This window comes from Phasianus colchicus, chromosome 15 (genome assembly GCF_987193195.1).
Source record: "Phasianus colchicus chromosome 15, bPhaCol1.hap1.1, whole genome shotgun sequence".
NCBI lineage: Eukaryota > Metazoa > Chordata > Aves > Galliformes > Phasianidae > Phasianus > Phasianus colchicus.
The window spans coordinates 11,779,264-11,797,393 of NC_143450.1; the positions used below are offsets into that span (position 1 = coordinate 11,779,264).

The window sequence follows — 18,130 nt, forward strand, 5'->3', positions numbered from 1 at the left end:
CAGCGACGCTGCGGCAATCCGTGACCTCGCCGTGCAGCCGCAGCGTCGGGCGGTGCTGCTCGGAGCCCGCGCACGAGGCGAGCAGCACCGCCTTCCTTTCAGCCCATTACATCCTATACAGCTCAGGAACATTTCTCCCAGGAAAGGCGATGCTGCGGTACTGTTGCTGCGTGTTTTTACTGTAACAGATTCCCCCGCCTTTTAATTAATATTTTGTAACTGGCTCACGGAGGCGCCATGCTTCCTGCTGCAGCAATAGAGCTGACACAGTTACCCACCAACCATACAAAGCTCCGCTTTTTCAGTGCAGTGAGGTCCTATATGAGGTTACATATGAGAACACCACCTACTTGAAGTCCAGTAAGCACACAAGGAAGTTTTTTTTCTCCTCTCAGCATTTAAATTAACAAAAATGGAAGGCTGTGGCTGTGAAGCCAATTCATAACTTGGTTCCAAAGTCTCCCTCCATACGATGTTTACTTACTGCATGTTGTAAGGATGAGTTAAATGGAAAAACCTGATACCTCTGTTCAGACACACACAGTGTGCGTGCATAAGGAGACAAAGCACAGCATGAATCAGAAAATCACACTATATGAGATTAAAAACCTACATAATACTGTATTGATACTGCCATAACGCTGGCAGCAGAGGCAAACCCAGCTTTGCACAGCCTTGAGTGTGTATATGTGTGTCTATACATCACATCCCCTGTCATGCAGCAGCCCCTGGAAAAAATGAACAATACAATACCTACATGAGACATGACCGTGGTTGCAATGTTTTCTCATCTTTACTCAGACTGCAAAACCCAAATATTGCCACTTCCGGAGCAGTTGCTCTACAGGCAGTGTCTGAAATTAGGTACCAGGTAGGAACATGGCAGATAAGACTGAAGAAAATCACATTTCTGATTTTAAAAATATACATCAAAAAACCCCAAGCCACCAGAGAAACAGCTCTCAATGACTGCAGCAAAATGATTCATACAGAATCGTCTCTCAAACTCCCTCATATCCTCTTCCCAGAAATTGTATGTGCCATTCTACAAATTAAGAATATATATTATTCTTATTGTTTAGCATTAATTTCTCAGAATTAGGATACATCATGGAGCTTCCTGTCCCAATACTGTAACTGCACAGACTAACTGTTCATTCTCAGAAAAAGGAAGAAAGTGCAAGCAGTATTTCAAAACACAGCAAAATGCCTGTTTATGGGCTTGTGTTTTTCATTTAATAAGAATTGCACGTTGCCTTAAACGTAGAAGTTCTTGTAAGAAGAAAAGCAGATAAACCAACTCAGCTCAGCACTTACCTGACTTTGTTAGTGCTATTTGATCCTCTTTCCATTTCTATGGGTGGTCCCAACTGTGGTTCTCCCTTAACAACAGCTTGCCAACCAGATTATGGTTCTAGCACCATGTTTCTGAAACCAGCATGGTTAAAAGCAGTAATATCATTCTTATAGAAATACAATTATAATCATATAAAAGCATTTGTACTGAAATAGGTTATTTCCCTCAAATTCCATTTCTCCTGGGGCAAGTCCCTTTATGTTAGCAGAAATGTTTCTGCTCTTCAGTAGATTAATTAATAGTTAAACAGTGATGAACTTCAGCAACAACTCCCTCCCTCCTCCTCAGTGTATACAGTCATGACTGCTATATCTGTATCTACCTCAAGAAAACCAGTGAACAGCAACACAAGTTCTTGTTAGCATAATCCTTACAAGAACATACTCACTTTGCTGCATTTGTTCTTCCATTTCAAGTAGTGGATAGATGACTTCCAGTCTACAGAAGATGAGAGCACAATGTCTATTTATGTCCTAATAGAATTAAAGTCTGTACAGTTTTATTACTCTCAGACTATCTGAAACCTTCACTGATTATTACTAAAAGTCCCAGCAATGAAAAAGTCCAAATAATAAATAAAGAAGGAAGAAATAACTATTTTTTAATAGTTTAGAAGTATAAAAATCCTGTACATTTGATAAAAGCATTTAAAATCAGTCATAGGAAACTGCTGGGGTACTTCATTTCCACTCTGTAAGGATCAGTCATTAGGAAGTTGAAGAGTTTTTTCACTAATATCACAGGGGCCTGGAAATTTAATACTAAATGTCACTTGAAGTATTCTGATCTGTCTCTGAATTGAAAGTAAAAAAAATAAGGACTTTTTCCTCTGCCCTTAACTATTCAATACACAAGCTTTTTTGTAAGCTGTCAGTTAGTAAAACATCCCATGATTTACGTGCTATAGAAATACATAACATTTCTATACACTTCTTCTGTATGTACAAGCATCAGTCAATTTATGACGAGTTCTTAACATTTCAAATAGAGTATGACTTAAGGCTTTCCACATGGATCCATCTTCATATGTCAGACAACATAGCAGTGTCTCATTTCCAGGCAACTTTACAGTGCTGAAAGCAGCGTAATGTTGGAGACATTTTACAGGTTAAAATCTGCCAATGACAATCCATACTTTCCCAGTAGGCAACAACTCAAGCAGAGCAAAACAAACTACCAGTTACACTCATCAGAAATATCAGCTATCCTCAGCCAGAATCTCAGGATATTCCTCCCAGAACTGTTCTCCAATAATGTCACAGTGCAGGGGAACAACTTTAGTCCGAGTCCGGGTCACTTCAACTTCCTTTTCTTCTGATTCCTTTGGCAGTTTAATTTTCTTAGTCATTACCTCATTCACCTGAAAATAGAGTTGACACATTAGCAGACATATAAGACTTCAGAGGGGATTCACAAATGGACAAGAATAAGAGCTATAGTAAAAGTAACCATCAACCCTATGGCACACTATAGAATTTGAACTCAGAAACTTAGAGTCTATTCTGTTTGACAACTGACACATGAACAGGTGAAACTGCACATCATCATCATGTAGCTTGAGGAAGTCACCTCAAACTCCACGCAACTGACTGCAAATATCCTTGATTAAAGCACAATATTTAACTCAAAACCACTTAAAGTAAATGGGAAACCTCAAAAATGTCCAAAATCAGTAAGAAAAAATAACATATAAGGATCAAGTGAAATATATTCCCAGGGGAGAGCCTCTACTTGTTCTAATTATTTCAAATGAAGTAATAGAAATCACTGCCTAAAATGGAACAAACGACAACTAAACACAAAAAAACAACCAACACACAAGCAAATTAATTCTTTATATTTATACAGACACACACATATATAGGAGTCAAAAGACTGAACAAATTAAAGAGAACTCCTAGCATGGACTGCTTGGGTTCTGATCACATGAAACACTCATATTACTAATTAAATATATCCTTCTGTGGTAGAAAGATTGAAGGCCATAAACATTTACAGTTTCCTGGGACTGACTTCATACAGAACTGGTATTTCTTACACTAATACTGCATCTGTTATGCAGAATGATGAAAATGTTTGAGTTATCCTTAAAAGGAATTCCCCATAAAGAGCTGCAATCTGTAGTATGTTCCTTTACATAAGAAAAGGGTACTAAATTATTGCCAGCTGAGTTATTGAATGTGTTATTGGATGACTGTGACTCCTTTGCGGTGAAAACAGACAACAGTTACTAAAATGTACTTTTTTCCAAGAAGCAGAATTCCTAATTTCTCAAAGCTGCTATGCTGATAGACGTGGTTATTTAAAAACACCTTCAAAACACTTAGCCACCTTTCACTACATCATATGGAAAGTTTGGTTACTTTAATATCTCTAAAAATAAACATCCACAGAGCATTATTCCCATTTGGTGATCACTCAGACTAGTTTTCTGGTCACAGTGTAGCTATTTAAAACAAGAACAGGAAGCAAGTGGTAATAAAGTTTTTACCTTCTGCCATATTAAGACAGTTCCTTTTCTATACATCAAAGGTTCATTGTTGTAGTTGATATTGAATTCAGAAAATAAAATTTCATTCTTATCTCCAGCCAAAGTTCCCTACAAGAAAATGAAAGCAAGCACTCTTATAGAAAAAGACAGAAACAAACCAACAAGGTTACAAGCAAACTGAATCTGCAGAGCAGAAGATGGGTAAATACAGAAAGTAGTAATGGCACTTAAAGAGGTTTTTCATCTTTAAATTACAAAGTGTAATTGATTTTCCCCAACACAGGAGTTATTTTCAACTGCTAAATGGGGATATTAAAAACAGGGGTTTTTTTCAAGTCTGTCTTATGTTTTCAAGATAAATAGAAAGTCAACAGAAACCAAGAGAAGAACAGAAATAATCTCCTGAAATCTGCACAATGAGACAATAATAGAAGAGGGATTGGGAACTCATACTAATTGAATCCTTTCATTTTATTTCTTACTTACAGACGCCAATGTTTACATGATGTTTTCAAAATTTCTGAACTCACTAAATAAGAAATTAAAATACTGGTAAAATTCCAGATAAAATGTATTATTTGCTAATCATATCATCATCTTTACAATTCAAGAAGTTGTTGAATATGCACCCACAAAATTGCTATAGTAGGAACAGAAAAGTCAGCCAGGGCTGCTGAGCAGGCAAAGCACAACTTGGCAGACCAGATGATTTTCTTTGTGCCTAGAACATAATCTTGAGAGATTCTTACCTGGAGTCTATCCTGTGCTTGCACTGGTGTCAAACCACTCCGCTGTACAAGCATCCAAAACACTGTGTTATAAAGGTTATTGATATGGCCTACAGAAAAAACAAAAAAAAACCAAAAAAAAATTGACTGAATGCTCAAAAAAAATAAAAAGCAATTTAATTCCCAGAGTCACAACAAAAAACTTCAGAGAATAAATAATATCATTCGGTAGAGAAGATACAGTCTTTGTGATCCATTTTTAAACACACTGCATACTGTTAATAACTAGAAGACAGATTAATTTTACATCTGAAAAGGAAGAGCAGGGGAAGAAGGGAGTTTTTTGTATGACCTTAGTTATCTCAGTTTGAACAACAAGGGCTACATGTTAATGGAGACTTAGAAATGAAACCAAATACTGTCTTTCAGCATGGTATATGCAGCCCTTTTAACCTCTATCACTTTCCCACATTTCAGAAGATTTTCATTTAAGATTAAATGAGGACACTCAAGAATATGAAACAAACAATCATAACCAAATTCTATTAATATTTCCTGTACTGAATTCACACCCAGCATGCAGCAAATTCAGTCATCATCTAAATATTCAGAATTCTAGCTGACACTTATGCATCCAGACAAGTCCCACTGCAATACATACACTTCCTATTTAAAAAAATACCATCCTACCTGCTGTTCTTTAACTGACAAGTTCCGTATACAAACACAATGGCAATAAGGACATTTCTATTTAGAGAGGATGAAAACTCAACTGTTCAATTTTCTAGAAAAGCTTACAATCAGCTTGTCTCCAGCTGAGGTAGTCCTTTAAGTTTTGGTTGCTGGGATACAGCACAATTCGTCCATCGAATCCTGGTGGGTACAGAAGTTGCTGGTCCTTAAAGTAATCCTTCCAATAGAAAACGTAACTTGAGGCAAACTGGGAGACCACATGAGTCATGAACTTACTTGTAAACACAAAACAAAAGGAAAAGAAAGGCATGCATTAGTATGGCAATATGGACATATAACCACGATGTATCAATGGCAGTAATTCTGATGGACATTATGGCTTTATTTCTTATATAATGGTCCAACAGTTCAGCAATGGCACAATCTTTTATAAATCAAGTACACGAGTTTGGAAAGCAAAACACTTTGCTAAAAGAAGCCCTGTTTTACCAAAACTACCTAAAGCTTCACATCACTATACGCTACAGAAACACTGCTTGCACAGTTCACATTGAGAACCAGAACTAGTTGTAGTACATGTTTCCAAATACAGCCCAGCCTGTAGCCTCTGTGTACAGATAAAGGCAAACGTAAAGATGAGGGCCAAGGCACAGGCTTAGAGACAAGCTCACTTTCATACCAAAGCAGGTGTTACCTTGCTCTTCTTTTAAACCATTTACTCTTCCTTTTGAAAACAAAACTGTATTCATCGCTCTGTCCATAAGCAATAGCAATGTCCTCCAACTCCTGCATCACTGTCTGGGCACACTTGGTCATCAGATGAAGAGCACGGTCATCATTTGGCTTTTTGAACTCATGTTGCTCAGCAAACCTTCAAGGAAAAAAATGGTAGAATAAGAATCCTTTATAAGGTCGCTCGGAAATGTGAACTGATTCATTTTCTTTGTATTTAGTTCTTACAAATATTGATTTACAATTCCTTACAGGTGTGAAGAACAGTAACAAAAAATTGGTTTTACATAAGAGCTGATCCAAAAGTAATGCCTCCTGCTGGTCCATGATGTCAGAGGTAGATGTTGGTGGAATGGCAGTAGTGGTTGAACCATCCCACCAATATTCTGTTACATTTTGTTGCCATGTGACAGATGGCAGCAGAGGGGCAGTCTGACACGGAAAGGCACATGAAGCAAAGGTTTGGAACAATATTCCTCTAGGTGGAAAAAAAGGCACCCACTGACATTCATCACTTGCTGAATGTTTATGGAGGCCAAACAGTGGATGTCAGCACTGTTAAGCAGTGACTACTGAGTTTTAGCACCGTGACAGTGGGTCAGCTCTGCTGGTACCAATTCATACAAGTGTGGCATGCAGGCTCTTATTCATTGCTGGCGAAAATGCATAGTTCATGGTGGTGACTGCACTGAAAAATAGTGTTTTGTAGCTGAGAATTTTCTCTATCAAACAGTGCTATTGTGCTCTTTGTAGCTGTTGTAGTTTTCAAAGAAATAAGTCAGAAGCATTATTTTCAGAGTAACCTGCATACACTGCAGAAAACTTATTCTGTTTCTCATCAGGCTCTCATCCTAACCCATCATTCTTATTTCACTTGGATTCAGATGATGACAAATACCATTTCCTGTAAGGCCATTTTCTCCTAGGGCACCTCAGTCCCACCGAGACAACACTACCAACAAATACATCAAAACTTGGCAGCTTTACTGAAATCAGACTCGAGCAAACCAGAGATCAAAGCCCCAGCAACAGGATTTATCCCGAAGAAAGGTGGATGCTGACCCCAAAAACACAAACACGGTCCCTCCACACCAGCTGCAATCCCTCCCTCCCCACAGGTACACCGTGTCCCCGTCACAGCCACGCTTGTTAAGCAGGACGTGGCTCTTACAGCCAGACACCCCCCCCATACCAGGTCCAGGTCGCGTTGCTATAGCAACCACCCCGCAACAAGCTGCCCGCCCATTGGCTGCCCACCCGGCCTTCACCTGTGGAAATTGCGGCCGTCCAACCGGACCACTATCCAGCAGTTGGGCAGACAAGTGTCGTCCGTCTCAAAGTCCCGCACATACTCGAACTTGCTTTTCGCCATGGAGAAGCGGCCGCGCACACAGCCCGCCCCGCAACCCGCCGAGATGGCCGCCACTGCCGCCCGCAGGCAGCACAGCATGGCCAGCGGAGAGGCGGAAGTGCAGGGCGCCCCCCCCAGAGACGGCACAGCAGTGAGCCCTTCTAGGCGCCTTGGAGGACTTCTCTATGGATCCTGGAAGCGGGTCTCCATGGCGACCGCATTGTGCGTTGGTGGGAGGGGCCGGAGGGAGCGTTGCGCTCTCGTTGGTGACGGCGGCGCGAGGGCGCTGCGAGCGTTGGGGACCAACCGCAGGCGGCAAACGGCAGCGGCGTCATGGAGCGGGGCGGGGGCGGCGGCCACGGCCCGGATTCTGACCACGATCTCTGCTCTCAGGGTCCCTCAAGCGGCGAGGAGGCCCAGGCGCCGCTCCAGGCGACGCGCGTTAAAGCCAAGGAGCCGCAGCGGCAGGATGGAGGCTTCCCAGCCTGTCCTGAGGGCGGCAAGGAAGCGGGAGGGGAGCTCAGGTGCTCCCCGACTCCGTGGGGAGGGAAAGAGAAGGCGAAAGAGGATCGAGAAAAGCGCGGCGGAGAAGAGCAGGAAGACGTGGTGGTGGTGGAGATCAGAGGAGGCGTGAAGGAGCCCCGTCCGGGAGCGAGGGCGGATGGGGACGAGGACAGCGCTGCAGGCAGGGCCTCGCGTGGGTCCGCACACGTCAGCGGCGATGGCGGCGTGGCGCAGCCCAGCGAGGGGCCGGGGGTCCTCCCTGAAGACCTGAAGATCCCGCTGGTGCTTCGCCCTTTGCCGCCTGGCGCCCGTATACAGGTCCAAGGCCCCCTGCTGCCAAAGCTGATCCAGGTGTCAAAGGGGCCCGTGAGCCAAGTGCCGCTTAAAATGCAGACCCTGCTGGAGCCTTCCGTAAAAATTGAAACTAAAAACGTTCCCCTCACAGTACTGCCCTCCGATTCAGGTATTATGTTAAGAAACTGAGTTGGCAAGGTTTTGGTAAGGGACACACAGCCACACAGCTGACAGGTTATCAGGAGGAGTGGAAAGACAGCACTGGAGAGCTATCCCTCTGGATACATTGTAGTTTGTAAAACCATCTAATTCAGGGTAACGTGTGAGCTGCAGGAGCACTGAGTTCTCTATTGGAATCAATATAGTGCTTGCTCCCCGCCTCTACTGAACCCCTTTATAAATGTTTAGAACCACGCTGAATTTTGATTGCAAATTGCAGTTTAGGTGTCTGCTTGATTTTTAAAATGGAGCGTTCATACACCTCTCCAGGACAACTTGGGCATGTTAAGCAATGAACATCTTGTAGTATCTGGATTAGGTGCTTAATTGTTCTGGAAAGAAAAAAAGGCTTTTAAAATTTATGGTTTTTTAGGCTTCTAAAATTCACGACTTAAAGCTAAGTTCTAAAGATAAGAAGACCTTCTCCCTTTATTGATAGTATGGAACAGTTTGTTTCTAAGCCTTTTGCTGAGGGATCAGCTGTGAGGGTTCTGGCTGTTCATTATGTCACCAGTTCAATCCAAACACAGTCTGTGTTTACAAAGATGTAAAGCTAGGTGTCATGTAACAGTCAGTTGGTAAAACAGATTCCTCCAGCAAATGACTGTCCATATCTAAGGGGAAAAAACCCATCTAGAAACCCAGCATAGCAACAGCCTCAGCAGAGAAGCCAGAGACGGCACAGTAGTGGGACTGAAGTGCCATACCAGTGTTAGGCCTTGCCTGTGCATTGTTAGGGCTTTTGGATACACAGTTCTGGGGGAGATGACAAATTTGCAGTGATATGGTCTATGCCATACTGAGTTCAATTCATAAACAAGTTACAGGAAACGGTCTAGCCAAGTGAAATCCAAACTGTCTTAGCAGTCACATGTGTTACATATTTTTAAAAAGAGAATAAACAACAAAAGCCATGCACATGATTCCTTATACAGTGGTTCGGTAGAGGTTAGTAGAGCCTTAATTATTTTTCTAAGAATTGCTCTCCGCATGTGCAATGAATTTTGTGTATTCTGAAGCTCTAGTGATTCTTTTGACTGTCACTGAAAAGCCTTTTGATGTAATCTGTACTGAGTGTATTGCCTGGAAGATGATCTTTCCTCATTTTGTTGCATAGGTATGCCAGATACTCCATTCAGCAAGGACAAAACTGGCCATGTAAAGCGTCCAATGAATGCATTTATGGTGTGGGCTAGGATTCACCGACCTGCCCTAGCTAAAGCCAACCCCAATGCCAATAATGCTGAAATCAGTGTTCAGCTGGGGTTGGAGTGGAGCAAACTGACTGAAGAGCAGAAACAGCCCTATTACGATGAAGCTCGGAAAATAAAACAAAGGCACAGAGAGGAATTTCCTGGTAAACATGTATTGATTTACCTCAATGTTTTAGTAGTGCAGGATTCACAGAAGAAAAATAAATAAATAAAAACACAAAAAGGATTTATTTCATTAGAGCGAAGAGAAGAGTTAGAAAACATGACAAATTTCAAGCACTCAGTTCTTCTATCAGCTTTCTAGTGCTTGTGAAAACATATTCATTTTTTAGCATCCAAAAATTATGTGCATCCTTTAGAGTCTCTAATGGTTCCTACATTCTCAGACCATCACAGTTCTTCTGGCTACATGCAGAGGTTATTATGAACATTGCTCCAAAACCCTCAACAAATTTGTTTATCCACAACATTGCAGTTTAGTTAATAGGATAGTAACAAAACATAAGAATTTGCAACACTCTTTTTGAAAGCTGTTAAGATATCAGGTGTCACAATCCTTTGTGATGTCATAATCCTGCTCACAGTTACAACTAGACCATGTCTGATTAATATGTCATAAATAAGCAAAAGATGAAGTGCAGTGCTCTCTCTCTCTCTCTACCCTGGGCTGCTCAGTGTAAATTCACAGTTTATTTAAAGTCTGCTAGTGTTTAGTTAATGTTATATGTCAGAGGCAAACATATTTTTTATTGCCAAAATCTATATGGGATTCCTATTGGATCATATTTTCCATTGTCTCTTGCATTATGTGAAATTTGTGGGGTTAAAGAAAAAATCAGAAAAGACCCACATTTTGAATACAGTCATGATTTCCTTCAGGACTGGAAAGCTGACAGTGTCATGTTCTCCTTAGCATGCTTTCTGTAGCTGTGCCATGTCACTCCCTACCCTCCTGTATTTCTTTGTCTCACGAACAGTTACAGTTCAGTAACACAAACACACTGCCCAAATGTGTCCGTTTTCTTTCCACCTCTGATAAAACACCCCATTTACTCACTCACTGCCAGAAAGGCAGTTTTGCTATTGAAGCATTTTGAGAACTCTTTGACTTTTTTTTCTTATTTTTTTCTTGAGGTATAAGGTTAAAAGAGAGAGAGAGAGAGAGAGAGAGAGAAAAGAAAAAGAAACGGAGAGACCATCCTATAAATGGTATATCTGCATTTTTTCATCTCTGGCAGGTTGGGTTTATCAGCCACGACCAGGCAAGAGGAAGCGTTATCCACTGGCTGTCTCTGCTGTATTTTCCAGCACTACCCAGAATATCATCACTACAAATCCAGTTGCTGTTTATCCCTTTCCATCGCCTGCATTCCCTGCTGCCATGCACAGTATTCAGAAAAATATTGGACATCCAGTCTGTGAGTTGCTATAGTGAATGATTTTAAAAATCAGGAATTTACCTATTATAGCAGAAGTATCTAGTAGTGTAGGTATATTTAAAAAATGACTTCTCAGTCTGCATGGACATTGCTATTTCTTTCAATTCTCCTCTGCACTGCACCTTTGCCTCCTAGTCTCTACCTACTGCTTCCATACACTTAGCTGCTCTTTAATTCTGTCCCCCTCTTCACCATCCACAGATGCTGCTATTGTCTTTGTAGTTCCTAGTGCCTCGTGGGTCCCTCTGGCTGTCTGTTATTCGACACTTGCCTCTTGAAGAGCTATAATCATTTCATTTCTCTGTTCTGTCTCCCTCACCCATATCTTTCCACCCCAGATCTAACTGCACTAGCATTCAAACCTGCTCTATTAAGCCTGGAAAGTTTTATTAGCTTATTACCTCCACTCCAATGTTAGTGTTCTTTGCTAGCGAAGCACCACTATTCTAGGGCTCTTATGATGCACACAAGGAGGCAAAATTGTCTGCAACGTGTTTAGAAATGAAGTTAGAAGAGTTTTGGTAAAGAATTTTTATCTTGTGTGTTTTCCATCAGTTACTTGGGTGTTTTGTGCACCTCTGGAATGTTCTATGCATAGCTGTTACCAACTTGCACACACCCGTAGTCTGAAGAAATGCATTAAATGTTGCACCTAACCTGGAAAGATATTCCTTTTTTATTAAATATTTCAGCAGTGAAATGGAGTTTAATATGAGAGCCCACATGCAAATATAAACATCTAACCTGCAGTTTCTCATGTTTTGTGGTGAAAGAGCTCTGGCTCTTTCATCAGAGCACGGACAGTGGATCACGACAAACAGCTTAGATTCAGGCACTGGACTTTAGTGAGACAAGAAAATGAAATGCCTGTTAATGCTGCATGGTAATATTTGGAGACATAAAAGAGAGCACTGTACTTTGTTCTGGTAAAGTTTTTGAAATAGAGATGTGATCATTTCTCAAATTGTTCCTTAAATTCGACAGAATTGAGCGTTTCATTTCTTTCCCTGGTGAGTCTTACAATGTTACAGTGTCCTCAGATACTACTATGTTTCATTCCAGGGTTTACTATCCTATTGAGCTTGAAATCACTCTCAAACACAAATGGTAAAATCTAGAAGGATTTAAGTCTCATTGACTCAGCATTTAGATGCTTAGACTAGCTAGTGATTTTTGGGAACACTAATGCAGTGTGTTTTGAAATCTTACTGTGTAAAGGCAGCCTTTAACATGAAGTATAATTTGAAAGTGTACATCTGCAAAATGTTTTAAAGTGAAACTAGTCAGTGGATGTGTTTGTAGGTGAAACAAATAAGAAAACATATCAGAAAGCTGTTCTGTAACTATTAGTTCTGCTCTTCACTTCTGCTTTGGCTCCATGCAGATTTATTAAGAATTTGGCTCATGCCATCTCAGCTAGTAGACCTGGGATGCCTTCTGATCTCCAGGCACTAAATGGTAGTTCATTTTTCATTCACCCTTGTTTTTTGTTTTGTTTTGTTGAAGGAAGATTAAGCATATGGACTCCAAAACCATGCCAGACACACATAGCCCAGTTGGCATTTGACAGCAAGTTGCAGGGAAGCAATGTTATAAAATGTTTTGGAGGAAATGGTTCTGGCTCCAGATGTGGTTTGCTATGTCACTGTTTACGAAATCTCTTCCTTTACTTGTGTCTGATAAATAATTGCTCTCTTTCCTAAAGGTGAAGCTCCTTCTGCCACCCGGCTGCCAGCTTCTTCTATTCAACGTCCAAGTCCAATTAATCTTTTCCGACCTGCTATTTCAAGCACCACTCCAGTAGCAGTTCCAGCTCCAACCTTGCCGCTGCGACCTATAATTGCATCACAGCACTTTACTGAGCCTGCTCAGAGAGAAGCTCGTGATGTATCATCTGGATCCTATTGCTTTCTGAAGAGATCAACACCAATTGTTGTTGATCTCTCCAGTAGATGTTCAAGTACCTCAACAAACAGTAATGACAGATTTTCTGTCCCTAATAGTGAGTTCCCAAAGGAGTACTCAGGGATTTCTCCTTGTCCTAGAGGTGTACTTCTTCCCCAAGTTACACCTCTTCCTCATTCGCATCTCTGTGAGAGTCCTCCCATTGGGCAGGCGGCCAGTCTGTATGGAGTGCCTCCTCAGTTTTCATTTTATCACCCCTACTTTGTTCCTGGACCTCACTATTTCCCCTCAAGGTAATGCAACCCTTCATTTCAATACCATTTAGATTAAGTGTTAAAAGGCTTTAACTTTCAGAAAGCAGATGGAGCATTCAATTCTTGAGACAAGAACACAGTGCCAGAAAGGAAGGGTGCTCTTCTCTTCCCATGGCTTCTGTGTGCTGGGACCTGCTTTCCTGAGGCTGCTTGTAATATATGCATAGTTATTGAAGGCTCCATGGTATGATTTTAGTAATTGATACTCCCAAGCCCACAGTGAATAGAAGTATCTTCTCTCTACTTTGTGCTCCTAAGTGCAGTTAGATGCACTACATCTGATCTCCATGGAAAAGTATTAGGTAAATATTTTTCCAAAATGATCAGATGCAATTAAGTAGGTGTGTGAGATGTCTCCCAGCTACTTATATGATTGTAGCTGTCATAACTACCAATATTTCTGAAATCTGGTCCTGTGGGAAATGTCTTCAGAATTATTACATCACTAGTAATTACTAGTTTATCCTTTGCAGCCTCTGGGTAGTAAATCAGAGAAGATCATCTAATCAAAGTATTTACAAACTAACACATGTAATACCCTGTGAGTATTTCTTATACTTTTTTATATTGTTCTCAGTATGTACATTAATATACTGCAGGCTTATTTGATTCTGTTTTATCCATGACATTAATTAATACTTTAAAACAATGGGGTTTTGGTTGTTTTTAAAGTAATGTCATGTCTGTGTTTACTATGAAGGGATGCATATGCAATCCTTGCTAATACAGAGTCTGTGTATGACTCTTCTTACGAAACCAGTGTTAAGATTAGATATGGTTCTAAAGTATGTGTACTTTGATGGTTTCATCTAAACTAACTTAGACTAACATTCTGATTCTCTTAATTGGATGGAAGTCTAGGCTATCTGAAGGACGACTTTCAATCTCTTTCATTGCAGCACATGCCCATTCAGCCGTCCCCCTTTTGGCTGTGGGAATTTCTCCAGCTCAGTGCCTGAATGCCTTGGCTTCTATGGAGATGGCTACCAAAAGCAGGAGATGAAGTTTTCACCTCTGGACAGAGATTACTCTTTCAGGGGACACCCAGGGGGAAGCATACGTGAAGACTCACGTGTCTGCACACATCTCGAAGAAGTGACCTCTCACAGCAGCCACAGTGAGGAGGGTTGTATAAGCCCCATATCACAGCTAGACACTGGAGCACTTGAGAATGATTTGCCAGCCACCCCGCCTTCTCCTTCCAGCATCCAGCTAGTCAATGTGACTGACAGTGAGGACGAAGAAGAAAAAAAGGTGTTGCAAGAGCTGTAATCTTTAAACCAATTGATAATCCAAGAAATTGTTATAGAAGAGGAAATAAACATTTTCGTCGCTACTGTCTTCAGAGAAATGTGTTCAATGGGAAACCCGTGTAGCCTGAGCAACCTGTGCATGTCAGTTTGAGGACTCTGATGAACTGTTTATATTTTGAGAGGTCACGTACAGGTTTGGGAATGTCTAAAAGCTTTCTGAAGTTTCACCTGGTTCATCAGGGCATTGCTTGGACTGTGGCTTAGGAAAGCACTTACACTCAACTTCAAACATTTGGCATGTATTTTCCTGAGGAGAGATATATTTAGGCACATCCTTTTATTGCTCCTCTGAATTAGAATACTGCCTTTTATTGTTTACAGATGTTCTAATGGTATTTTCCATATTTTTTTAGGTGTTACTTTAGGAATTTTAGCAATAATTCTGGCTGCAGTAAAATACTCTGAAGCCCAGAAAGTGAAGCCAAGAATGATTCTGCAGTGCTTTTTATTGTTATTTTCATGAGACAGTTTTAAGTTTAATTTGGTTAATTTTTACTGTACTCTGTGTTTGTAGTACAAATGTTATATAATACACTGATAATATAGATCAGTTTGAGTAATATCTTAGTCTGTAACCAGTTCCATTAATAAAAACGGATTGCCCAGAAGGTAGGTTGATGTGTGGTAGAACCTAGAGAGAGGAAGATGGATGGGATCTAGTTCTGAGACTTACATTAGTGGACTGTGATTTGATCTCTGAGTGTAGTTATTACTCTAAAGAATTCTCCAGAGAATTCCAAATTTTCTGAGGAATATCAAAGGCTTTTATAGAGAGGCTGTCTGCTGAACTCAGAGTGAGGAAATTCAAAAAGTTTTGGCCCAAATATGTAAATAATGTTTCAAACGTTTATGTTTCTGTATTGCAAAAAGGAGGTCATTTCTGTCCAGGAATTCTGTTATCTTTCTATTGTTACATTTGAATAAACTCACCTGAGTAATGTTCCCCTAGTTTTTCATTTTAACATGAACATCGAACTGATTTCAGTGTCGGTTGTATCCTGGGTTCTACTATGAAGCCAGAACTGTGTGTGAGCTTCAGTGAGGTGAGGGATTCAGCATCTGCTGTGCTGGGTCCACCTGCTAATGAGACCTCGTTCATTTAGGAAAACACAGTATCATACCCTCAATGAAAATCTCCTCTGTTTAATACCACAAAGACCATAAGAAGAGAAGACTGAAGCTTAATATATCCTGAATTTCTTAATTGGAAACAAAATGTAAGGCTGATTTTTCCTACCCTTACTGTTAGAGCTGTATCAGACATACAGGATCTGTGTCTGCAGAGAGACAGAAAGAGCAGAGAGAGCTATTTACCTTAATCCAAACTAAAAATCACCTTGTGTGCTTCACAGTTTGAAAAATATCAGATGAAGATATTCTAAAGATATATGGGGCTGTGAGCAACCTGGTCTAGTGGGAGGTATCCCTGTCTATAGCAGGGGATTGGAAATAGATGGTGTTAAAGGTCCCTTCCAACCTAAACTAGTCTATGATTCTGAAGTTTGTTTTCCTCTTGCTGCTGGAATACCTAACAACTTTAGTAGTGTGCTTTTCATTGTGGTTACTGCCTGTGGCTACACTTTTGCAGAGATTACTTTCTTCTCCAGAGTTATTGGACATTTTTATGGGCTGGGGTCATTAGAAGCCCTTATGTCATTAAACCCGTTCCACTTCTTATAAGTATTAGCTACTTTGGTACAAATAATATTGGAGAAGTTTGTAGTCAGTGTGGAGAAAACTGCAGCGCTTTAAATATACAAATATAGTCAAAAGGATGCAACATGTCAGCATATACAGCCACATACTGATCTATTCACTTCTTTGTAGGAATTAAGCAAAATTAGCAGCAGTGGCCCACCCTTAAAAAAAAAAAAGAAAAAAAAGAAAGGAGCACTTTGATAGTATTTCAGTAACAGCACATTGGAACAAGCCCTTGTGTGGTACCTGATCATCTTACAGTGCTTCTCCCTCTTTGGCAGGGCAGCTGCTCTAAGGCTCTCCCAAGTATTCCTGCTATCCTGCTCAGATAGTGGAAAAACAAAGCTAATCAGAAGATCCTTGCTCAGCCAAAGCGGTTCTCAACTCTTAAGACCTGAAATAATGAAGTTACATCACCAGTTCCCTTCACCGATTCACAGCCTTCCTCCTTTGATCATTTCAAGTGATCTGAAAGAGGAAAAATGTTCTGAAAAAAGGAAGATTTCACATGCCACTCAAGTTAGCCAAGATGTTTACCACTGGCGCATCAGAAATGCTGAGGTTACACAGGACAAAATGGTATCCACAGTCACTTACTAAGATTTTTCGGTAACACTTTCTCCAATTTTCAAGAGGCTTTCAATGGCGGTTCATCATCAGCCTTCCTTATTTCTGAACAGAGAGTTCAGATGAAATTCTGCAGAGCTCTCAGTTTGATACACACCCAGATCATTCCCTGTGTAAGTCTGTTTTCCTAACAGGCTTCTCTCATCTCTGAATCTATCTTTCTATGAGCTTAACTCTTAGTATATTTCTAAATTACAACAAATGGAATGGGAGAACCATCACCTTTTGCCCTGCAGCCAACTTAAAGAGTTAAACCACCTTGCAGAGTGCAGAGCTAGTGCAGAAACCCCGCTGTAAAAGCGTGCTCAGCAGCTCTGACTGGGGGAAATGGAAACACCTAATTTCCAAACCTACAGAATGACTGCACCCCTCACCCTGTGTGCTGCATAGGAGCTGCTGCTAATAGGTATATCCTTGCCTTGGTCACAGGAGATGTCACAGACAGATAAGGCACCAGAGAACAGACTACTACATTCCCAGCTGATACTTCTAACCAGGCAATTGGGTCTGTGGGGGAAATGAGTCTGTGTAATTTCCAGATAACAGAAAGCTTGATCTTGCTCTGTGAATCAAGCAAACATCCCATTAAGAACTTTTCGAAGAAGTGGGTCCAGGGCAGGATCTGAGTCATGCTGTGCCAGAGGAAGGTAGCATTACAGCATTGAGCACAGCTAATAGGGCTGGGATACCCTGCAGCTTTCCATGCAACAATGCCTGAGCAGTGTAAGCGATATATCATATAAATATAGATTAAACTATTTATAATGATAGCACAGTATGTGGTTATATTTTTATAGAGGGACTTACTGCTGATTATAAATTAAGATATCAATTCTCATATTACTAAATCCAAAGATAAAAATATCACTATACAGCAAATGCAAATGCTGCATATACTTTATTTTTGTGACACTTGAATTATAACCAAAACCACAAGCAGCTAAGCAGCAGTTATTGGTCCAACTATTGCAGCAATTTTAAAATACATTCCTTTTATTTCATTTTATGCTTTTTTGAGAAATAGGTGGAGCAGCCCTGTGAAAAATTGTCATACTGGGAAGATCTGTGACAATCCTTCAGTGCAAGTCTAGGTATTCCTCATCAAATATTATTTTTCTCTGGGTAGACAGAAATGTCATGCAGGGATGAAAGCAGAACAGCTGTCTAAATTTGGGTTACATTTTTACTTCTTTGTAATAAAAATATTGATCGGCAATAGTGCCATTGTTTTCTTCTCTATTACAGGCAGCT

At 40.6% G+C, this 18,130-nt stretch overlaps 2 protein-coding genes across 7 annotated transcripts; one reads left to right on the top strand and one right to left on the bottom strand.

Moving 5' to 3' along the window:
• Positions 1 to 99: 99 nt before the first annotated feature.
• On the bottom strand, positions 100 to 7,535 carry THG1L (tRNA-histidine guanylyltransferase 1 like). 4 transcript variants are annotated; one of them, XR_004167612.2, is made up of 8 exons: positions 7,270 to 7,535; positions 5,964 to 6,140; positions 5,375 to 5,544; positions 4,598 to 4,686; positions 3,849 to 3,956; positions 2,535 to 2,717; positions 1,746 to 1,795; positions 102 to 1,428 (listed from the first exon to the last, which is right to left on the bottom strand). XR_004167612.2 is itself a non-coding variant. In XM_031598206.2 (7 exons), exons 1-6 carry the CDS (start codon positions 7,449 to 7,451, stop codon positions 2,556 to 2,558), a joined length of 888 nt encoding a protein of 295 aa, XP_031454066.1. In that variant the 5' UTR covers positions 7,452 to 7,535; the 3' UTR covers positions 100 to 1,795; positions 2,535 to 2,555. The 4 variants fall into 4 exon arrangements, 2 of the variants coding, with proteins under 2 accessions (XP_031454066.1, XP_031454067.1); XR_016471493.1 differs by having other exon boundaries at positions 106 to 728; positions 1,318 to 1,795; XM_031598206.2 differs by having other exon boundaries at positions 100 to 1,795.
• Positions 7,536 to 7,590: 55 nt separating this feature from the next.
• Positions 7,591 to 15,496, top strand: SOX30 (SRY-box transcription factor 30). 3 transcript variants are annotated; one of them, XM_031598202.2, is made up of 6 exons: positions 7,591 to 8,319; positions 9,487 to 9,726; positions 10,822 to 11,001; positions 12,728 to 13,220; positions 13,715 to 13,782; positions 14,141 to 14,366. In XM_031598202.2, exons 1-6 carry the CDS (start codon positions 7,686 to 7,688, stop codon positions 14,242 to 14,244), a joined length of 1,719 nt encoding a protein of 572 aa, XP_031454062.2. In that variant the 5' UTR covers positions 7,591 to 7,685; the 3' UTR covers positions 14,245 to 14,366. The 3 variants fall into 3 exon arrangements, with proteins under 3 accessions (XP_031454062.2, XP_031454060.2, XP_031454063.2); XM_031598200.2 differs by lacking the exon at positions 13,715 to 13,782 and having other exon boundaries at positions 14,141 to 15,496; XM_031598203.2 differs by lacking the exons at positions 9,487 to 9,726; positions 13,715 to 13,782 and having other exon boundaries at positions 14,141 to 15,496.
• Positions 15,497 to 18,130: the final 2,634 nt, after the last annotated feature.